The 23,455-nt window shown below is 43.0% G+C and overlaps 1 protein-coding gene across 3 annotated transcripts; it reads left to right on the top strand.

Annotated features, from left to right (window-relative positions):
• Positions 1–829: 829 nt before the first annotated feature.
• On the top strand, positions 830–23,449 carry CSDE1 (cold shock domain containing E1). Of its 3 annotated transcripts, none has more exons than XM_064471945.1 (20): positions 830–943; positions 4,521–4,929; positions 7,348–7,546; positions 8,271–8,380; positions 8,730–8,822; positions 9,356–9,453; positions 9,616–9,697; positions 10,046–10,174; positions 10,340–10,465; positions 12,812–13,024; positions 14,824–14,964; positions 15,049–15,207; positions 15,803–15,910; positions 16,774–16,949; positions 17,346–17,458; positions 18,167–18,286; positions 18,517–18,695; positions 19,674–19,837; positions 20,800–20,932; positions 22,119–23,449. In XM_064471945.1, the coding sequence occupies exons 3-20, from the start codon at positions 7,348–7,350 to the stop codon at positions 22,164–22,166; spliced, it is 2,391 nt and encodes a 796-aa protein (XP_064328015.1). In that variant the 5' UTR covers positions 830–943; positions 4,521–4,929; the 3' UTR covers positions 22,167–23,449. The 3 variants fall into 3 exon arrangements, with proteins under 3 accessions (XP_064328015.1, XP_064328017.1, XP_064328016.1); XM_064471946.1 differs by lacking the exon at positions 830–943 and adding an exon at positions 3,940–3,963; XM_064471947.1 differs by lacking the exon at positions 8,730–8,822.
• Positions 23,450–23,455: the final 6 nt, after the last annotated feature.

Genomic DNA, 23,455 nt, shown 5'->3' with positions numbered 1-23,455 from the left:
CGTCTGTTCTGCATGTACCCGAGCCCTTCGCACCCCCTCTAATTTGTACATTGCCTGAAGGAAATACTACAGTGATGAAAAAAGGTTGCATTTTATCTCTTCTAAGTTAACATACTCTCAAATACCTGTAAAGATGCATTTTTACCTTCATTATCCCAGTGTAGGTTAACATTCCTCTGAGCGGCTGGTTGCTGTGCAGCCTGATAAAGTGGAAACTAAAGAGCAGTTGCTTTGACTGAGTTTGTTATTAATTAGTAGTGGGCCATAACTAGCAGGGGAAGTTTAACATATGTTCCGTTTGCTACTGTCCTCTTCTGGATCTGTAAGTACGGAATCTGTGACTATAAACGTCCGACTGTACGATTCTTACGGGCTGCCACGCGGTTCCAGAAGAACTTGCCCAGCTCATGCTGAAAAATGGACCTGAGCTTCAGACTGAAAATTCTCCTCTGCCTGTCCTTGAAAATCAGGCACGCAGCGTCTCCCTGTTTAATTCGGTGCGGACTGGACCGAGAGCAGGGCTCGCCTCCACTTCCCGAGGCTCTGCCTTCTCCGTGGCGAGGTTCCAGCCGCGGGGAGCAGGCCGGCCGAGAGCCGCGGCCCTGCCCGCGCCCGGCACCCGCACAGCCGCCGCTTCCCCGCGCCCGGGAGCGCGGTGCCGGCGGCAGCGGAGGGCCGCGGCCGACGCCCCGCACAGCCCCCAGGCGGGGCTGTGCCGTGTCCCGCGGCGGGGCCGTGGGGAGGCGCAGCCGCCGGCGGCCCCCTCAGCGAGAGGCGCGGGAAGCGGCCTCCTCGCGCGCATGCGCACCGCGCGCGGCGCTGTGCCCCTCCGTGCGCAGGCGCGGCACCGCCCCGGCGCTCTCGCGAGAGGCCGGGGTCCGTTCCTACGTGCCGTGCCGTGCTGCGCATGGCGGCGCTGGAGCGGGGGCGCTGAGCTGTTGGGGTGAGTACGGCCGCGGCGGCGCCGGCGCCTCCCCGCGCTGCCCGGGCCGCGCCCGCGCAATCGGGGGGCCACCGGGGTCCCCGTGAGCCGACGAGGGGGACAGGGGACGCCCCCGGAGCCTCGCCCCGGCCGTCCTTTGCCGCGGCGGCCCTGGTGAGGCAGAGGCGCCCGGCGCCTCCCGGCCGCGCGAGGTGCGGTGGCGGGCGGGGGTGGGGGGGCGGTGAGGGCTGACTCCTGCCTCGTAGGCCGCCGTTCCCGGGGACGGAGCGCCGGCGGCCGCGGGCGGCTGGGCCGCGGCGGCGTGCGCACTACGCTTCCCGGCGCCCCGCGGACGGACGCCCCGCCGCCGGGGATCTCGGGGGCTGCCAGTCCCCGCCGGCTGCGCAGGCTGGGCCGCGGCGGGGCCGGGACTCGCTTTCCCGGCGCGCTGCGCGGTCCGGCGGGCGGCGGGGCTCGGCGGGGCCTGCAGGCCGAGCGGCGGCGGGGCGGCGGGGGCGGCGCCGAGGGGACCGCGGGCCCCGGCAGGCCCCGGGCGGGGCCTGGGCGCGGGGGCTCCTGGGGACGGGCGGCCGCGGGGGGGCGGCGGCGGGGGGCAGCTCCCGGCGTGCCGTGCGCGGCCCCGCCCGGCGCGGGGGGCGGCTCCGTCCCTTTGTGTGCGGGGAGCGGCCGCCATCGCCCCCCTTTGTGTGCCGGGAGGGCGGTGGGGCCGCTGCGCCCCCCGCCGGGCCGGTCCTCCGCGCCCCGCCTGCCGGCCGGGGCCTTTGCGCTGTCATAGCGCAGGCCGCGGCCTCCGCGCCGGCGGTCCCCCGCGCCCGGCAGCCCCCGCCGCCCTCGCGGGGCGCGCTGCCGTCGGGGCTCCCGGCGCCGCCCCTCGACCCGGCCGCCGCCGCCACCATCTTGGTGCAGCGCAGCGAGCGGCGCCGCCGGAGGGCCGGGCCGGGCGCGGGGGGCCTGCTGCGCCGAGGGCCTGCCGCGGGCACTGACGGGCCGCCCCCCATTTTCTCTCGTCTGGGCTCGTGACAGGCACGGGGCACCTCCCCAGCCCCTTAAAGGAAGACGGATTTTTGTTGTTAGCAGTATTTTTTTAAAGCGGTTCAGTACGTTTGTATGCCTTTTTAGATGCCCTTGGAGGTTCTTTAAACTCTTTTTTTTCCCCGTAGATGTTGTTTTTTTTTTTTTTACGCAAAAGTGACTTTGCTAACGTAGTGAATCTTAGTAGCTGAGCTCGTAGCTGCCATGTATCGCTTGGGGTGCTCAAGAGCTAGCGTTCAGTATTGCTTTCTGGTATTCTTCTGAAAAGATACGGAATAGCTTCATCTCTGAGTGTCATCTAATAGCTGCTGTGCATGCATACTGAAAATATAAAGTTTTATCTTCATTAAATTTGATCCTAGTCATGTAAGAGATGGCTATTTCTCGAAGCACATGGTCTAATCCAGTAAAATGTGTGTTCTTCCAGTACCTCCCTTTGTCAAGAAAACGGTAAACAGAACAGTGTAATCCAGCAGGTTCTGCTGCTTGCCTGCGTAGATGGTTTCTAGCTGCCGACAGTTTAATGTGACTTGCTGTCATTTAGCAAAATCTGCACCTGAAAGACTTCCAGACAGAACTTGTATGGTTCTTCCCTGTCTTTGCATTAATCCTTTCAGCTGTAAATATACAAATGCAGAACCCAGTGTGACTTGGGGGCTGGGCAGCTGCTTAGGGTGTTTACCATTTGGAGGGGTATTTATAGTAGCTGAATTAAAAAGCGAAGAATTTGAGGCAGACAGACTTTTATTTTTTCCTTATGTTTGCTTGACCCCCCCCCTTTTTTTTTTCTTTAATAACTTAAGTGTAGTAAGCCAATCTTGTTATCAAATTGAACTGGCTTTTAAGGCAAAAGTTAGTGCCTCATTCCATTACCTGACAAAATTAGCTTTAGTCATCTTTGGGCAGGAGAGGTGTTTTGATTGTTCTGCAAAAATGTAATATATTCTATGCCCAGAAAAACAAGAAATGTAATATGATACAAGTTACAGCTCTGGTAGAGCTCTAATAATGTTAGTCTAATTAGAAGAGAGAGAAGCACATGAATAAGAAGATTCTAAGCATCTCTGTGCGGTTCCTGTGATACAGCATATGCCTGCTTCATTCCTCCTGAGCTTGGCTGGGGGAACGCTCATTTGAGATCTGAAATGCTGTCTAAATAATGATTCTATCATGAAAGAGATTGTGGTAATGGTTGCCTGAATCTAATATGGAGGTATAAGAAAATTCTAGTGACCCTATTATTTTTGCAATAGCTTTGTGTCTTCTGATATATATTTTTTAATAATTGAATCTTTCACTGCAAACTTTTAATACCAGATGCTGGTTTGTACTGACCTCATCCAGTTTCTTATTTAGTGTCACTCATGTATGTGTAATGGTCTGACAGGAAAACTTATTTCAGCCAAAACTTTTTCAGAGTGGTGACTAAAGGAATAGCCTTCATCTGGAGGAGATGTCATTGAAATACAGACTTCTGTGAAAACAGGGTGATGAGTTTGCATACAGCCATTGTATGCTTTTGGGGCTTAGAGTTCTTATTTGTAAAAGCGGACTGCAGTCAGCATTTTCACTGTGGTGAGAGTTAAATATCTTTGTATTCACGTTTCAGTCACTTAAGTTGACTCTTTCAAGTTCATTAAAGGGAATCAAAGTGCAGTGTGAATTGTGAAATTCACTTTCCTGCTACAGTGGGGAAATAGGCTTTGTCCATGTTTCTGCTCATTTGGTGTGGACTTGTGGAAGAGTTATGCTCTGATGATTCATACCTTTGGGTTACTGCATAACATGCTAGTTTATCTGTAGATTCACGTCTGTATTGCTTCTTAGCAGCTTTTGTCCACAAAAATATAATTTTTATTACTGTTACAGAGAGGCTTCTCTGTTATGTTATCTACACAGATACTACTTACGTGTAATCAACATTTTGCCAACACTGCTTTAAGAAGTCCAGAGAACAGCTCTGCAATGATTTTACATGTTATGCCAGTGTGAGTATGGCCTGTGCAGAACAGGCATACAGCATCTGTACATATAATTGAGAAGTTTGTTTATTCTTTACACAAAGCTAGAGGTGCTTCAGGTATTGCTATTCCTCGACTTACCTTTTGGAACGAAAATTATCAGGGAATTCGAGTTCTCCCACACATATGCACCCTGTGGTCTATGCAAGCACTTATTAAATTATGAGACAGGACCCATGTAAAGTATTGGTAGGAGGACTAAGGCTTGCATTAAATTACACTGCTTTTCATCAAAGTGAAGTTGCTGTTTTAATTGTACAAACTGGCACCTTTCCTGAAATGCCTAACTGCATCTGAGGAGTTTAAAATTGGGAATACTATATCACTGGCTTGGAGGTAGGCTTTCTCGGAAAACAAAACTGAAAATGGGAATGCCAAATATATCTGTAAAACAGTCTTTCCTAGCATGGATCAAACCTACAGTATTAAGGTAGAGAAAATGTACCTGTTTGTAGGAACACCTAGGACTGATGTATAATTTCTCTTAAAGTGATACTTAGTGAGTGTCTTTTTCATTTCTCCAGTATGAAGTGGAACAGAACAGAATTTACCACCTGAAACTGCTGCTTCAAGTTCAGATCAGGAAAAGAATATACCACATCGTAACAACTCAAGACCAAAGAAGAGGAAACTTACACTGAAGATACAAGGCTTGATCTGAAACAAGAAGTTTGTGCCTACTCAACAGCTTCAAAAGAGCACGTCCCAACGCTGCTAGTAGTCTTTGTTTTCTCCAGTGCTGTATTGAAACTGCCCAGGGCAGCAGCACTTGTATTCTCTACTAGCTTGATAGATCACGTTCTCTTGCTATTTTTTTTCTTTCTCTCTTTCTCTCTTTTTTAATACTAGCAGTCTTCATCCTTAGAAACTTGTGCTGAAACAGAAGAATCGGCTAATACTACTGAAAGTGCAATATTTGAATATCACTGCGAGGTTGGTGCATGTTATATAAAGAGTTATATGTATTTTTAAACTTAATTGGAAACAAGTTGTCAACAGAAGGGTGTGGTTTTTGTTAGGTTTTTTAGCAGTTCTTTACTGTTATGTTGGTTTCCTAGTAGTATGACAAATTAATAGTAGCTGCAATGTGGTTCTGCTTAACAGTGCTTACAGCCCTAGAGAGCTGTTTATTAAAGTTTCTCTTTTCTAGTAATGGTAGTATTGTGGTTCCAATACTTTTTTTTATCCAAATAACCTCTGTGTAGTCTTCTTTAGCTCTTACTGCACAGTTTTTTTATTTCCTCTGAGCACTTGTATCGGTGGGGTTCATGGTTCTTACTCTTGTAAACTGACAGGCCAGCTATGTTAAAAGGAAGTGCACAGCGCAGTCAGGTAGTCGTGGTCCAGTATATAACCATTATGTTGTAGGTCCAGGCAAGTCTTGTTTGCACGTTAAGAGGTGCAGTGTAGCCTGTTACTAGAAGTTTCTTAAGGTTTTATGACCATACTGCTGGTAATACGTATAAATGGATGTCGTGTTAGATTTTTGTTACGCTCTGTTACAACATTATGTTTGAAACAGGTGTAGGAATATGACAAGCATCTAGAATGACTGCCAAAATTATCACGTATCTTTCTCTCTACAGCAAATTCTAGTGCCACCCTGAGGAGCGTATCTTTGAACTTAGGTTGTCAGGCTTTAGGTGACTGATGAGGAGTTCTCTATGCTATGCTACTAAAACTCCTTTAAACATGAACTGTTCAAATGCTATCATGCAGTGGTAGTCTTTGAGCCAGAGAATACAGCAGTGTGGTTTTTCTAATCCTAAAATAGGCTATTGAACCTGATTTTTCGGTAGGTTTTTGTCATTTTCTGTATCTGGTGTACCTTTTGTAGTAGTCCGTAACTTAATGCGTGTGGCAGGATTGTAGGTGTGTTTGTGTACTTATCTTGTATCAGAGATGTGAAGGTGCCATTTTGTAAATGACTCACAAAAAGCATTTGTCACACTGATTTGAGCTTTCAGAATGGGTTGTCTTGCCTGTTATTCTCCTGGGAAAAGGCATAATAATATACCTTTTCCCTTGCCCCAGCCACCCTACTTGAAGGACCAATTCATTTTTGTGAAGTATTTCAAACTCTAGGGTGGTTTAAAATCAAACGCTCCAGTTCTTGCCTTCCAAAAGGGACATCTTCTTGTGTATGGAATGTCCTAAGGGTTGCCTTCCTCAAAAGATGAGGGTTCATATAGTGGATGGATGCTCTTTGATCACTCTTAAACTGATTTCTAAACAGCATAATAAGACATGCTTTAACTATGCCTTTTAATACGTTGAGTAACTCGATATCTGTGTTAGAGTAAGACCCATGACCATTTTTACAAGTTGCTCAGACGTCTTTTATCTACACTAAACATATTGCTGACTAATTTTGAATCTCTTCTGCTTAATGCAGAAAGAAAGCAGAGAACAGGTACAGTATCATTCTGTTTCCAAGAGAAATACTCTGGGAACTGCAGCAAATGAAACCCTCCAATACTGTATTTTAAGATGCATATTGACTGTTTGGGGAGGGGAGAGGGTTGCTTCAGTAGTCTTTCTTGAATTAGTGTGTTTGGTGAGGTGTGGTATTTCAACTGATTTAACTGCTAATTGGTGAATGGAAATGGCTTGCTTTAAGAGAGAGACTTGTACATCAAAAACCCAATGAGTTAGTGAAGGGACTTGTGAGTATTTCAAGGCTGAGTCTGCGTCTTGAAAATAAAACACCTCTGCCCCCCCCAAAAAAAGTTTTTCATGTTTCATTACAGCTTTAACTTCTTTAATTTAACGCTGTTTACAAGTTTGTCAGTCTCTTTAGCACTTGAGCTCCTATAACACAGAAATGTTAGTTTAATTCTGGGTATTAATTCCGTAACTGGCAAAAACATTTAAATACTTGAGTGAACACCTTTTTTTTTTTTTAGTGTGAAAGACTGAACAGACAAACTAGGGACAAACTCTGCAGGAATGTGAATGTAATTCTATTGGTTCATAACAGTTGCATTTTCCTAATTACCTGTTTAATTTGGAAGAGAAGGTACTTTAGGTATTTTCAGGCTGTGATGTGAAATAGTGTTAAGAAAGTCAGAAGTTTGTTTTGGTGTAAGTAAGCTCTATTTCAGTGTTGCATTTCTGGCCTGTTTTATAAGTATGTTGCCTGTCTAAATTTTAAGGATTATTGTTTTACAGAAGCTCGAGTATTTTGATGTTCTCGCTATTTTAAAGATGGCTAGAATTTGCTTGTTACATTAACTTCCACAAGCCCATTGTGTTTGTTACTCTGTTATGTGGGCATGGAGAAAGGAAACATTTTTAAGTAGCGCTTTTGGGTTTTTTTAAAAATCTATCCTTATCCTTCCTTTTATACAGATGAGCTTTGATCCAAACCTGCTCCACAACAATGGACACAACGGGTACCCCAATGGTACTTCGGCAGCACTGCGTGAGACTGGGGTTATAGAAAAACTGCTGACCTCTTATGGATTCATTCAGTGTTCAGAACGGCAAGCTAGACTGTTCTTCCACTGTTCACAGTATAATGGCAACTTACAGGAGCTCAAAGTAGGAGGTAATGAGGCAACTTTCAGAGCTTCTTGACTGAGTGAACACCAGTCTCTTTCACTTGCCATAGAAAATCCTTTTATCTTGCAGCATGAACAGATGCATGTTGTTGCTTCTGATGGGCTAAAGAGACAATAGAATTAATATTCTACCACTCCCAGTGAGAGACCTTTACAGCACTTAAACTTCATGCAGCTTGTATTAATACAGTTGTGGCCAATCTGGAGAAGGTGCAGTGTTACGTCAAATGTGTATAACAGATGGAAGCAAGTGCTTAGACTGTGGAATAATATACCTCATGTACTCAGTATTTCTTTTTTTAAAACTAGTTTGAAGGTGGCCAGTTGTTTTTCAGAATGGGGAGGCTGCTACTACATGCTTTTAATTAACATGGCAGTGAAGTTTCTAAACTGTTTAATGGCATACATTATGTTGTCTGAACTTCAGCATGAAGTCTGCTGTATAGTGAGCAGGGCCAGGGGGGAATTATTGAGGGGCAAGCCATGACAATAGAATAGTTCATTAGCAACATGAGTGGATAAGCAGAATAACCAGAGAAATATTTGCAAGTAGTGTGTCCTTCCTTGGTAACAAAAGCACCCGAGTTTCACTTTGTTATGTTTGGCTACAGGCAGTGAATTAACAAATGTAACCGTTTAGTGATTGTAAAAAACCCAAACAAACCCAAAGAAAACTCTGTGACACCATTATCATGTTTGATTATCTTGTAGACGATGTTGAGTTTGAAGTGTCTTCTGATCGCCGAACTGGAAAACCCATTGCTATTAAATTGGTGAAGATAAAACCAGAAATATTACCTGAAGAACGAATAAATGGACAAGTTAGTGCCTGTTCTCTATACATGCATGCATCCTTTCCTCCAGTACAGAAGGCTAGGTTCATTTAGCATGCATATTAACTATGTAGAATATTCAGTTACACTGAAATGTATTTTTGTTATTCTGGTAAAGATTCAGCGGTTCAGTTTGAGGTCTTACTTAGCTCCAAACAGTTCTTAGAGTCAGCAGGTGTTCTGTAAGATTGAAATTTGCAGCATGGCATTCCCTGTTGAGTTACACTAGAAGTGCATCCCTGAGCGTATAGTAGAGGATACTGAGATTCATTTTGTATTCAGCAGTGCTGCTCCTGAAATGACTAGCAATGGATTTTTTTTTTTTTTTGACTGGTAGGTTGTGTGCGCTGTTCCTCACAATTTAGAGAGTAAATCTCCAGCTGCCCCGGGTCAGAGTCCAACAGGGAGTGTATGCTACGAACGTAATGGGGTAAAGCTTATGTATTTTACTTGAACTCTTCACTGATCCGTCACTGTGGTCTATGAACCAAAAAATTGACAGAATTTAACGTACACAGTTGGTGCTGTTAAGAACTGTAGTCCTTGGCCAAAAAACCCAAGCATGCTTTGGTAATTACTACAAACAGAAATGTTATTTTGACAGCTTCTTTGCTTGTATCTATGGAGAACTTTATAAGAGCCAAATAGTTGCTTTTGTTCTTTAAAACATCACAAAGCTGGGTTATGTCATGTTCATGATTCCTTATCTTGAACTTTTAAAGTTTAGAAATTGACATTTAAAGATGACCACATACAAACCTTTCAACTTTAGTTGCTTGTTACAGACTCATCAAAACAGCACGGTGCAAAAAAGAATGTTTTTGCATGCCATGTTTGACCATTTGCAATTTTTCTCACTAATTTGTTTCATAGCAGATATTGTTACTAAACAAAACTGTGTTAATCTTTCTTTGAAACAATTGTTCTGCAAATAAGCTCATATTGGTCAATGTTAATTTACAGGAAGTATTTTACCTGACTTACACCCCGGAGGATGTTGAAGGAAATGCACAGCTGGAAACAGGAGATAAAATAAACTTTGTAATTGATACAAATAAACAGTAAGTTGGTATTGCTTTTCTGACTTCATACTTGGTCTAGTAGTCAGGCAGCAATTCCTGCCTGTTCCAAGAACTCAGTTGACATTATGAAATATAATCTTAATTTTTCCTCCAGTTTTGAGTTGTTTCAGATTTGCTCTGTTTACCTTTTTTCCCTTCTAGTACTGGTGCTGTAAGTGCTCGTAACATTATGCTATTAAAAAAGAAACAAGCCCGCTGTCAAGGAGTAGTCTGTGCCATGAAAGTAAGTGATGCTTTAACTTTAAAGTTTCATTTGAAAAAGAAACAGTGTTCTGAAAAGTGATGTTATAAATAATATATTTAGGGCAATAAGAGCTATTACCAGTTTGGAGCTGTGGGTATAAACTGGGTGAAATGGTTTAAACAGCTAATCTTTAATACTAATACTCAAGTCCTTAACAAAGGAAGTCCCACTTATTTCCATTTATATAATTCTTGTGGTAGTCTGCACTCAAAAGTCTGCTATACCTGGTATGTCATAGTCTTTCATTGTATTTGACAGAACCTGTAAAATTTTTGTCTTGGTATGTTGAGAATAGGCAATTTATTAAACACTTTGTTCTGTTCTTAGGAAGCCTTTGGATTTATTGAGAGGGGTGATGTCGTGAAGGAGATATTCTTTCACTATAGTGAATTTAAAGGTGACCTAGAAGCCTTACAGCCTGGTGATGATGTGGAGTTTACAATCAAAGACAGAAATGTAAGATGAAATCCAGTAAAAACTGAAGACAAGATCCTAGGGTGTAACTGGACAGCTGTCTGTTTTCTCAAATTCACTTGTAAAAAGAAGGGGGGGAGGAGGTTCACTGGAAAATGTCTGCTGTCTTACCTCTTTATGGGTATTTGACTGATTTTGTGCTTTTAGGGTAAAGAAGTTGCAACAGATGTTCGACTGCTGCCTCAAGGAACTGTCATTTTTGAAGATATCAGCATTGAACATTTTGAAGGAACTGTAACCAAAGTAATTCCAAAAGTACCCAGCAAAAACCAGGTGAATTTCAGTATTTCAGTATTTTCTTAAGTTTATGTGAAATGTTGTGTTGATTGTATTGAATTCTAGTCAAACAGTACAAATATTCCCCTTCCCTTTAACAGTCCGCTGCATAAGCATTGTGTCAGAGTAAAGGAGTAAGCCTGTACTTAATTTGTAAAAGAATTGATAGCAGTCACAGTACGCAATTTTTCTAAATGTTATGAAGAACAAGAATTACAGTAGTGGTACATTGGCGAGTTTGTGCTTTCTTTAATGTTTTGAATACTTCCCATTGAATTTTGTGGGTTTAGGATGTATCTTTAAGGCAAAAGCATAGGGAAAAAGAGAGAAAATATTTGCTGAAATAAGCCTGATGTATGAATTCCTGTGAGCATTAACAGTTAACGAGGTTTTTTAACAGAGATAATGTTTGGCTTTGAGGAAAGAGCGTACACGAGAGTTCCCTTAAGGTTTTAGGCGAGTCTGTGTTGTTGTTTCAGGAAGGTTTGGGGTGGGGTTTTTTTGTGTGTTGAACACACAATGCCAGGTACCAACCAAAGCTTCTCTATCACTTCTCCTCCTCAACTGGACAGGGGAGAGAAAATACAACTAGAAGCTTGTGGGTCTAGATAAGGATGGGGAGAGGTCACTCACCAATTGCCGTTACAGGCAAAACAGACTCAACTTGGGAAAATTAGTTTAATTATTACCCATGAGATCAGAGTAAGGTAACAAGAAAATAAAAACTACATCTTAAAACACCTTTCCCTCACCCCTCCCTTCTTCTCAGGCTCAGCTTCACTCCTGGTTTCTCTACCTCCTCCCCCCGAACAGTGCAGTGGGACAGGGAATGGGGGTTGCGGTCAGTTCATCACACATTGTCTCTGCTGCTCCTTCCTCCTAGGGTGGGAGGACTCCTCACACTCTTCCCCTGCTCCAGTGTAGGGTCCCTCCATGGGAGACAGTCACAGAATCCCAGGTTGGGAGGGACCTCAGGGATCATCTAGTCCAACCTTTCTAGGAAGAGCACAGTCTAGACAACATGGCCCAGCATCCTGTCCAGACAACTTCTGAAGGTGTCCAACATGGCCAAGTCAACCCCTTCCCTGGGGAGATTATTCCAATGGTGACTGTCCTCAGTGTGAAAAATTTCCCTCTTGTGTCCAATCAGAATCTCCCCGAGAGCAGCTTGTGTCCATCCCCCTTGTCCTCTCCATGGGACTCTGTGTGAAAAGGGAGTTTCCCTCTTCTTTGTAGCTACCCCTTAAATACTGGTACATGGTGATGAGATCCCCTCTGATCCTCCCTTTCTCAAGGCTGAGCAAACCCAGCTCTCCCAGCCTGTCCTCGTATGGCAGCTTCCCAGTCCTTTTATCATCTTGCTGGCTCTTCTCTGGACCCCTTCCAGCCTGTCCTCCACGAACTTCTCCAACATGGGTCCTTCCCATGGGCTACAGTTCTACTCCAGTGTGGGTTCCTTCCACGGTGTGGGTCCCCCATGGAGTCACACATCCTGCCAGCAAACCTACTCCAGTGTGGGCCCCTCTCACCACAGGTCCTGCCAGGAGCCTGCTCCACCTCAGGCTTCCTATGTGGTCACAACCTTCGCTGCCCATCCACCTGCCCATGGGCTGTTGGTGGATATCTGTTCCACCATGGGACCTCCATGGGCTGCAGGGGGACAGCCTGCCTCACCCTAGTTTTCACCACAGGCTGCAGGGGAACCTCTGCTCCTGTACCTGGAGCACCTCCTCCCCCTTCTTCACTGACCCTGGTGTCTGCAGGGTTGTTCTCACATATTCTCACTTCTCTATCTCTGGCTGCAATTGTGCAGTTCCTGCCCCTCCCCTTTTCTTAAATATGTTGTCACAGAGGCGCTGTTGATGATGGGCTCGACCTTGGCCAGTGGCGGGTCTGTCCTGGAGCTGGCTGGCACTGGCTCTGTCAGACTTAAGGGAAACCTTGCCACACAGATGCAATACATTGAATAAGAAGGATGCTGCATCTTAGAAGTGTTCTAAGTATGGTTATAAATTTAATTCTTGAAATAGAGTCTTAATTTCTTCAGCAATATATGCTTGGTGCTTTAAAAAAATCTGAACAAACTAAACTGCACCAACACACAACAAAAAAATTGCACAACCCCAAAACCAACCACCACCACCACCAAAGTCTACCTTGCATTTGGCTCTGGACAGTAAATTACAAATTAGGAGTGGTAGAAATGAAGCATAGTGGCTTGAGTCCAGCAGGCATTGTTCATACTTCTGTTAGGATTAGTATTTCTGCCAACTATTCTGTCTGTGCTTATGGTGAATCTTGCAGGTGAACTAACTTTTTTCTGTTGGGTTTTCTGTCTGCTAGAGTGATCCATTACCTGGCCGTATCAAAGTTGACTTTGTGATTCCTAAAGAACTTCCATTTGGAGACAAAGATACAAAATCCAAGGTGACCTTGCTGGAAAGCGACCACGTTCGATTCAATATTTCAACAGACAGACGTGACAAACTGGAACGAGCCACCAATATTGAGGTTCTCCCCAATACTTTCCAGTTTACTAATGAAACTAGGGAAATGGCAAGTATCTCTCTTTAAAATTTTTAATTCTTGAGGGGAAATGAAAGTAAAAAATGGGGGCTTTGTCTTAAACAATAACTTAATGTAAAAATCACTAGTGTCTTCCATTGCCCTTCTGAAATCCAATCCTCAGGTGTACGCTTCAAACAAAGTGCTTAAATGGTATAAAATTCCAAATTAATGATGGGCATATTTCCTGTAAAAGTATAAAAAGTTAACTACTGAGTCAAATCATATTAGAAAATTAGACCTTAACTGTCCCTCTTGGACTGGATTGCTAGCTGGTTATAGCAGACAGAGCAGTAATGCAATCTGGAACTGTTAGTTTAAAAATTCATGTGCTTGAGTCTAAATAGGTAAGTATTTATGTTCCTTAGGAAAACTGGAAGAACCTGGGGCTACTCTGGTTCAGGTAGGGAAGAGTCTAAAGATTCAGAGGAGGTACTATGTGCAGCTTTTGGATTTCATGGTTTTTGGCCAGTCTCCCCCTGAGGGTCCTGCAGAAGGGTGATAGAGGGCTGCGTTCTATCACATACAAAAAACTTTGTGGATTACAGGGACTAAGACGATGTGCTAATGAGTATTAAAGAGTATCTTTCATTCCTGTAATTTGGAATGTTGTTTCTTTTCCAACTAGACTGTAAGTTTGCCTTCCTTCTCAACTGGAATCCAATTACAGTGCTGTGAATCAGGGACCCTTTCCTTTAAGAAAACCACTGAACTTTGACTTCAGCCTCTCAGGTTTTGGCATTCTATCCTATAGTCGTCTTAAATTTCTACTCTGGCTAAATATATTTGCCCTCCTGAATTGAGCTGTCACTGAGATGACAAGTATTGGCTGCTTCTAGAAGGGTTAGCTGATTTCCCTTAGCCTGTGAAAGCTATATGAGAAAACAGTGTTCTTAAAGGCAGAAAGTATCTTTGCATTGTCATTCACATCCTGTAAGCCTTCCCTGAGACTTGCTAAAGGCACGTGACTGGGTTGTACTGAATTCTGTCTTGCTCAATACTTCTGGCATGATCTGGTACTAATTCTTCCTAACTTGAGTAAAGAATTCTTACAGCAACTTTATGGAGCCTTTTTTTTTTTTCCTCTTTAAACAGAGGTCAGGATGAGACATGGATTTTTTTTTTTTTTTTTTTGACAGTTGATGGGGCACAGTAAATTCTGTTTATCATTAAGCATTCCATTTCTAGTGGTTACCAGGAAGGCCACTAAAATATTATGTAACATGCTTACCATAATATGCGCTCATGGATATGATAATCTTAACAAAATCCTTTGTAAGAAAGCTTTTTTAATTTCTTCATTTGTGTCTGGAAGTCTGATGGGTTTTCTCTTAAACTTCCCTCCAACCACTGGTTTTATTTCCTGTTTATGTAGGTTCTTGTACGTTTTGTGTGTTTGTGTTTGTTTATGTATTACATACTTGTATAGACAACGTGTATATCTGTAGAGTTACCCCCTTCAAGACTGTGTTCTCTGGTCCCTGTGTAGTAGCAATGTCAGGTTGTTTGACTGTAGTCCTTCTTGGTAATGGCTTAAATGAATCTTTTCCACTTCATAAGAAACGACGATAAGAAAGCAGGTAAGTCTGACTTGTTTGCATTTCAGGTTGACCGTAGCCATTAGCACTACACTTTGCAAGGAAGCATATTGCATAAACCAAGAAATGTTTTCGTAGGATTCAGGCTTTGTGTTCAGATTATTACATACTCCACAGACAGATGTGGAGCACCTGCAGACAGATGTCACATACTAGTTGTAAAACTGTAATTGTCTGTTTGACTATTCTCAGGGTGTGATTGCAGCGATGAGAGATGGCTTTGGCTTCATTAAATGTGTGGACCGGGATGCTCGCATGTTCTTTCACTTCAGTGAAATTATGGATGGAAATCAACTCCATATTTCTGATGAAGTAGAGTTTACTGTCGTTCCTGTAAGTGAGATTAATACTTTAACAAAATTTTAGTTTTTAAAAAAATCATGTTCAGTCTGTCTAAAATCCAATCTTGTTTTTCAGGATATGTTGTCTGCCCAAAGAAATCATGCTATAAGGATCAAAAAACTTCCAAAGGGCACGGTTTCTTTCCACACCCAATCAGATCACCGTTTTGTGGGCACTATAGACAAAGAAGCCACTCCAGCCAAAGCCACTAGCCCAAATAAAGGCAAAGAGAAGGTAATGCTGCTCTTCTAGTTGTGAAGTACCTGTCTGTATTCCTGCCTTTGGACACGGAGGCTGCTTCCTTAAAATCTGTAATTCAGCTTTTTGAAGCACTGTTTATCCTGTATAAATGTGAACTACATTGAATAGGTAATGACAACAGTCAGTGAAAACTAAATTGTGTGAAACAAGATAATAAAAGCATCGTTAATGATTGTGTTGTTGAGGATAATTTCCAAGAACTTGATGGGAAATTTCCTTCTACCTCCTACTACATAAGATGCTTAGAATTGCTTAAAATTTAAGTTTCTAGGGCTAGAGGAGATCCTCTGTTGTTTTGCCATGCTGTTTTAAACAATGCCAGAATAGTTAAACTCCTAATAAATACTTAAATGGAAGTGGTGGTGATACATTCTTTCCTTGAAAAATATTGTCTAATATAATTTAAAACTTCTTACTCGGGGTTGATGGCTTTCTGTTTTTTTCCAGTTACTGAGTAGTTACTGTAAAACCGCTGTGGCTCAAATGAGCAGTGCTTGGATTGTATGTAGTAAACTTGTTTGCTTACAAATAAGATGCCCATTGCTGCATTCTGATGTCTTGTTTTTAGGAAGCTGAAGATGGAATAATTGTTTATGATGACTGTGGAGTAAAACTGACCATTCCTTACCAGGCCAAGGATGTGGAAGGATCTGCTAATCCCCAGATAGGAGATAAGGCAATATAACTAAGTATACCGTTGGGGAATATTTTTGTGTGCATTGTGAGATGTGAGCTTCTCTTTGCCTTGTTACTGGATTTGTTCTCCCTCTCAGGACAAGTGAAGGACAAGGCATCTGTGTAATGTCACCCATTTCTTTTCTGTCCTAGGTTTGAGTAGCTTAATCTTCTATATAACTAAGAAAAATGTCCCAAAACCTGGTGATACATATAGGAAAAAAGTGTCTTAGTATGTAAATGGTGCTTTTTGAACACGGAATCATTAAGACAGTGGACTCCGCTTGTTGATAATCTAGAGGAAATTAGCGTAAAGACTTTGAGATGAATGTTGCAGAGGGAGAACATACCCTTTTGAGCAAATCAGGCTGAGACACAACAGAAAGGGAGAAAGAACTTGGAGATCTTGAAGAGCAGCCTGAAAAATATTCAGTGTTGAGGAGCCATGCTAGGAAGGCACTGATTACTCTTAAAAATCTGAAACAAGTGAGCAAAGCTAGCTATATGCTCACTGTGGGCCGGTGGTGATAAGTGTAGTGAAAGGTGGTAAATCACATAAACAGAAAGATTCTCATCTTTAATGGGTAAAAGAAGATGAGTGCTAGAGGCTTGCTTGCCTTGTGTATGTCACTCGTGTGACTGCTACTCTTCGGAATGTTGTAAATGCCAGACTTACAGGTGTTTCTGGGAGAGTAGTGGCTAGAAAACTACTTTTCTGGAGAGCCTAGATACTGATTAGAGTTACACAGCTTTGAAGTCAGTTGTTTCATGTTTGTGGGGTTTTTTTGTTGTTTTTTTTTTTTTTTGCGGTCATGGTTTGTTTGGGTTCTTACTATCTGGTATTGATACGTTCCTCTTCAACAGGTTGAGTTCAGTGTTTGCGAAGTGAAGAGAAGTGGTCTGCAAACAGCTGTTTCTGTCAGAATGCTTGGACGCAATTACAGCTCTAAGAGGCTTTTGGGATATGTGGCAGCCCTGAAAGATAACTTTGGATTTATTGAAACAGCCAATCATGATAAGGAGATCTTTTTCCACTACAGGTGAATGGCAACTTTATTATTAATATTTGTTTTGGAGAGGGTGTTGTTTGTTTAGGGACGTGGAGAGTTTGGTAGGGTTGACTGTTAAACCCATTTGGACACACACATGCGCATGCACGCTTAGGTGTCCCAAGTTCCATTTATTGTCTCTGCTGGACTGGTTCACACTTTTGTTAGTCAGCAGTCTTGGTGTTCTATGCCTCTGAATCCCAGGCCAAGAAATAAATACATTTGTATTGTATATTTGAAATGCTTCACATTCTTGAATGAGGATTTCTTGAAAATGTGAGGTGCTGGGCTAGTTAAATGGTTTCTGATCAACTTACGTAAATGTTGGATGAGCATCATTGTTATCGTGTAACTAAAGAAAAACTGTACGTAATTCTGTTCCTGTAGTGAGTACTGTGGTGATATTGATAGCCTGGAACTTGGAGACACTGTTGAATACAGCTTGTCAAAAGGCAAAGGAAACAAAGTTAGTGCAGAAAAGGTGAACAAAACACATGCAGGTAAGACTGTACCTGGTATTTTTTGCTTACAAGGTTCTTGGCAGGTGCTGATGGATTAATTAATTAAGTTCATTAATAATCTGTTTACAGCTGGAGCTTAGACCAAGAGGATGCTGCTTAATGTTGTGGTCGTTGCATTCTTGAAAGCTGTTGCCTGTGTTTCCAGAGAGCAGACAAGTGCAGACCAAGAGTCCCGTAGACAGTAGCAATTTGTTGAACCTTTACCATACTCTGCCCTCTTCAGCTGGAGGGTTATAAGGAGAGACCTAGTGGCAGAACTAGCCAAATGAGTAATGGCGCTAGCTGTGCTGTACCTCACAGAAGGAAATTTGCAGGAGGAATGAAGGTGGGGGTATTAAGTACTTGGGGGCAAAAAATACATACTTCAGGTGACCAGGGAATGGGAATGCAGTGAAGAGAAGTAAAATACTTCATTTTGCTTTTCGTGTTCCATGGCTTCTAGTGTCATTAGAAACTAATATTTTTTCTGCTTCCATGTTTGAACTGTCAGTGTGGTCCTGATTAGGAAAGCTATCATTACTTATTGCCGTGTTTAAAGCTGTTCCAGTTTTACTGGGTGATAGAGCACACTGCCTTAGGTGTCTGGCAGTGCTATTGGCTCCTGGTCAGCCTGAATCACTTCTTAATTATTTTTAAAATAAAGTGTGATTAGAACATCCTGTTCTTGTACTGTCTGTTTTTTTTCAGTGAATGGTATCACTGAAGAAGCTGATCCAACTGTTTACTCTGGTAAAGTAATTCGTCCTTTAAGGAGTGTAGATCCCACACAAACTGAATACCAGGGCATGATTGAAGTCATGGAGGATGGTAAGATCTGTTGCTTTTACATTGCAAGTGTTCCTTTCAGAAACGCACAAGAAGTATAGAAGTTTAATAATCCTTAAATAGAGGTGTTTATGATTATATCATGCTACAGACTATATTCACAATACTAAGCTGACAGAAGTAGTATGATTTCTAATATTGGAAGTAAATTCAGAATGCCCTCAGGTAGGAAAGGACACCTTCAATTCTGTCTTGTGCTTTTCCTCCTCTAGGTGAGATGAAAGGAGAGGTCTATCCATTTGGAATTGTTGGAATGGCAAACAAAGGTGACTGTCTGCAAAAGGGAGAGACAGTAAAGTTTCAGCTCTGTGTTCTTGGTCAAAATGGACAGACAATGGCTGTTAACATCACACCGTTCCGCAGAGCCACAGTGGAATGTGTGAAAGATCAGGTGAGTGATTGCTGCTGTGAAGACAAGATGCATGTTAATCAGAAATAACTACTTGACTTGGTGCAGAGCAGATGAGAACCCGCTTCAGCACTTGAATCCTGGAAGCTTGTTGTGCACAAATGGTTTGCTTTGTACTCTGCTTCTGGGGAAGCAGGTTTGTGTAACCCAAGTACTGGTTTACATATGCCTGTGTAATGTGACTTTAGTAAAGGTGAACTCAGTCCACAGTTTGATGCTGGTAACATCGGTACTACTGGGCAGCAGTTCCTGCTGTGGTCAAATCTGAAGACCTGTTTTTGAGGTGTCCTAGAAATTGATCAAACTAGCTTCTGCTGAACAGGGCATTAAAAAAAGAAACAAACCTGTGCATATTCTTCTTTGAGAAGAAGCTTCTTCACAGCGTTAAGCAGTCAGTGGTTACAGTCCACCTGAAATGCAAAGGCTGATCATTGCCCTAGTTAGTTTTGTCTCAGAATGATTAGAATATTAAATGCTGTGAATGCTTTCTAATTTTATAGCTATTCTGCAGCATTAAACTCTAGTCGTTTATGGAGAGGCTAGATGACTTTTGCTGGTTTATACATGAGTGAAAAGGTAAATAGAAGTAACTGACTTCTTACACCCATGACAGAGCAAAAAATGGAGTGGTTTCTGCTGTGTAACTTTTAAGGTGGAGTCTTAGAAATGAACATGCAGTGGTGCTCTTCTCCATTTAATACACCTCTAAGGACTTCGGCAGTAATCAGAACTTGTTCCGTAGACTTTGGGGTTTAAATGTGACTTGACAAACCCAAGAAGAGTGCCTAGACTTACAGAAATATTGTTTCCAGACAGAACGTTCTGTTCAGTGTAGAAACTGCATTTCCACTTCCAGTAGGCTCTTCAGAGTTTTTTTTCCTAGGAGTAGTTAAACTGCAATAATTAGTAAGTCATTGCATCAAGAGGAAATAAATAACCTTGTGATGTGTTGGTTTTCAGTTTGGTTTCATTAACTACGAAGTGGGTGACAGCAAAAAGCTCTTCTTCCATGTCAAAGAAGTTCAGGATGGCGTGGAGCTACAGGCTGGGGATGAAGTGGAGTTCTCAGTAATCCTGAACCAGCGCACAGGAAAATGCAGTGCCTGTAACGTGTGGCGTGTCTGGTGAGAACTTTAATTCTAAGTGATTTAATCTGGCATGCTGTCTGCATTGCAGTAGTGGAGTGCCTGCTGCCTCTTAGTGGAGCTAACTGTTCCTAGAATAGGAGCTCTGAATTTCAGCTGGCTTCAGTGAGAGCCTGTCACCTGAGAACTACCAGCACTTGTAGGGTGTCCAGTATGGTGCAGCAGCAGAACTCTCAGCTTTTCTTAATTACAGATAGCTTGTTTTTCTTTTAATCTATTCTTAAGAAGCTCTCCCTGCCTTAGCAGGAACTTGGATACAGCCTTATAAGTAGAAATTAATGAAAGATAATAAAATGGATGGTGTTCCTACGTAGCTGCTGGCCTCTCTGGTCAGCATGGTACTTGGTGCTTCCACCTGTTTTCCTGAAAAGCAACTTTCAGTTTTAAATAGAAAAACAATGTGGCAAGGCACTCCTTACTTTTTGGCATGTAATTTCTTAAGGGTGATGGGTATTTTTTTTGCTTTTGAACTACTTACACATTTTGAAGAAAACTGCGCCATTTGGATTTTGCTTAAGCTTGCGATAGCTTCCTGTTGCTGTAGAAGTGCTAACACTTAATTTCTTCTCTCAAAATTCTGTGTTCATCATCTCAGAGGTGTTAATGCAATGCCATTACATACCGGCAACTTGTAAGCCTTTTATCATTCCACTTAAAGGGAATGGAAACATGCAAAATACTACTAAAGCGTGCATGAAAGTAAATGCAACACCCTTGCTCACTAAAGAATACCCTTTAGAGAATGTTTTGAGCTACTGCTATTTCAGACTCTTGCGTTCAAAGTAGTGGTTTGGAGGCAGACATACACGGTGTCATCCAGAAGGTCTGCTTTCGCATGAGACAGATTATGCTGATGGCTTAATGGGGAGAGTGACTATAAATTGGGTAGTTTACACCACCTCTGGGAATTCATCAGTGCTCTGTATGGTTGACTCTTACAGTGAAGGCGCTAAGGCTGTTGCTGCTCCACGTCCTGATAGACTTGTTAATCGTTTAAAGAGCATTAATCTGGATGATGCCAATGCTCCTCGTCTAACAGTTCTTCGTCAGCCTAGGGGACCGGATAACTCAAAGGTACACAAGATAAAAGGCTAGCTTGTAGAATAATTGCAGTTTGTGTTCTAACTTAGACAACATAACGTTGCTTCCTCTGTTGGAAGCCTAAACTGTGTGACACGTGGTGTCCGCTTTCATTCCATAGTGAACTAATCACCCGCTGCGTGAGGTTATATTATTTTTGTGTGAAGTCGGGGGCGCTATACCCTGTATCAGTAACGTACGCTGTGGTTTCAGAAGAGCACAGAGTACAGAAACAACCAACTGTGCCCTTGTGGCCAAGGAGGCCAATGGTGTCCTGGGGTGCATGAAAAGAGTGTGGCCAGCAGGGTGAGGGAGGTTATCCTCCCCCTCTGCTCTACCCCAGTGAGGCCACCTCTGGAGTGCTGTGTCCAGTTCTGGGCCCCCCAGTTTAAGGACAGGGAACTGCTGCTGAGAGTCCAGCGGAGAGCTACGGAGATGCTATGGGGACTGGAGCATCACCCTTATGAGGAAAGGCTGAGAGACCTTTGTTCAGCCAGAGAGAAGGCTGAGGGGGGATCTCATCAATGCTTACAAATATCTGAAGGGTGGGTGTCAGGAGGATGGGGCCAGACTCTTTTCAGCGGTGCCCAACGCCAGGCCAAGGGGCCACGGGCACGAGCTGGAACACGGGAAGTTCCCCCTGAACATGAGGACAAACCCCTTCCCTGTGCGGGTGCCAGAGCAGGGGCACAGGCTGCCCAGAGAGGCTGTGGGGTCCCTTCCCTGGAGACATTCACCCCCCGCCTGGACGCGGCCCTGTGCCCCTGCTCTGGGGGTGCCTGCTCACGCAGGGGTGGGACGGGAGTCCCTTCCAACCCCCACCCTTCTGTGTCTGTATCAGCTGCTTGTTGTGTTCTAGCCCATATTGGCTATCTTGGTTTGTTTTTTATTTCATAAAGCTCCTGCTCCCCTTCTCAGAGATAGTAAGTGAAATCTCTTTATCTAAACTTGTCTCTCACAAAAGGTTCTGTCACCACTTGATAAGCAGAAGTAGTAGTCTGATCTGTGAAGTATCTAGGAGTGTAAAGAGCCACCCACAGAACCTGTTTTGTCCTGTCTGTGTTTCTGAAGACAAACGTGGTGAACTAGAAACGTGCTAACGCTGTACTTCCTTGGAACAGAACAGGTTTGCTTTAAAGTGTGATGCTGGAGCTAAAAGTTTGCTTTGTTTTCCTTGCAGGGATTTGGTGCAGAGAGAAAGATCCGTCAAGCTGGTGTTATAGACTGATCCAGAAAATCCATACCTGATGTACGACTGAGTGGTGGGGGCTGGTGAAGGGTACTGAATATCTCCCTATTCATCCCTTCCTCCAAATTCTAAGAAGCTATTACACCGGTTTTAACACCTTCTCATGTTATGTTTAAAATAAATTTATGAAACCATTTTAAAATTATGCACAGTTGCATTCTGGAGAACTTAAGGTGGCGCCTTATAGTATCACATTTTAGAAGCTTGTTTTGAATGGTGCATTTAACGCAACTGGTAACTGCAAATCTACATTGCCTATGTGAGTAAACATTATAGACAGCTCTACTCTGGTAGACCTTATGGAATTCTGCACTACAGTTATCTATGCTTTATCTTTTTATTTTGGCCAAGGTATTACTATGCCTTAGTGCTCAGTTGCATTACATCTTTCCTTCCAAGTGGAAGTGGAAGGCTCACTTCAGCTCACTCTGCTCAAGTTCTGAGGACCATAGGGGGGTAGAATAAGTTCAACTTTATAAAAAAATCTGTACGGACGTTCGGATACCTTAAGTTGATGGCCAAACGTTAACAATGTTTTCATATTTCATTTAACTTGAGTCCTTTGCCAGTGAAGTTGTTAGAGCTCAGTGAAAGTCTCTTTCCAGGGTAGACTTAATTTTTGTAGCGTTCTGAAACACATGCAGTGCAGAATTTCATAAGGCTGAGGTGTGCCATCAGTGTGGTAATTTAAATATATTTAAAACAATGCACAAATCTGCTGCTGCTTAGAACACTGCAGCTTTGAACCCAATTTCTTTTACTGATTTAAATTTAAAAAGACAGAAGTTGTGCCTGAAGTGAATAAATCTTTTTTTCTTTTTTTTGCAACCGGCACCCAGTGTACTGTAAAAGAATAAATACTTAGGCTTTCCATAGCTGTATTGAGACTTTCATCAAGGTGAAATAGTTGATGTCTGTGTGCTTTTTTTTTTCCTCTCCTTCCCTCCCCTTCCCTCTCCCTCCATTTCCCCAGTCACGCTTTATCAAGCAAGAAAACTGAATGATTGGTCTAAGTATTACTTTAACCAAAAAGATCAGGAGTTACTTTCTTTGAATAGAGGGCAGTACTGTGGTTTTTTTGGTTTTTTTTTTGTTTGTTTTGGGGTTTTTTTTTTTTCCCATGTTACCTCTATTCTCAATTTAGGGTTTTCTTCTCTGGGAGATGCATTATCTTTGTAAAACAAACATTGCTTTCTCCAATTTTTTCTGTTAATGGCAAAGAATGGAAATAGAATAAAGTTTTACTGATTTTGAAAAAAGCCTCCCTC

This window comes from Phalacrocorax carbo, chromosome 23 (assembly GCF_963921805.1).
Source record: "Phalacrocorax carbo chromosome 23, bPhaCar2.1, whole genome shotgun sequence".
In the NCBI taxonomy this organism is placed as follows: domain Eukaryota; kingdom Metazoa; phylum Chordata; class Aves; order Suliformes; family Phalacrocoracidae; genus Phalacrocorax; species Phalacrocorax carbo.
Note: the sequence above shows the minus strand (reverse complement) of the source record. Positions and strands in the feature narration are given on the sequence as shown.

Excerpts from the sequence above, each read along its gene's own strand:
- CSDE1 (XM_064471945.1), top strand. The coding sequence starts at position 7,348 with ATGAGCTTTGATCCAAACCTGCTCCACAACAATGGACACAACGGGTAC. Across the intron at positions 8,381-8,729 it reads AAGAACGAATAAATGGACAA|GTTGTGTGCGCTGTTCCTCA; the intron begins GTTAGTGCCTGT and ends TTTGACTGGTAG. Across the intron at positions 19,838-20,799 it reads TGTAACGTGTGGCGTGTCTG|TGAAGGCGCTAAGGCTGTTG; the intron begins GTGAGAACTTTA and ends TGACTCTTACAG.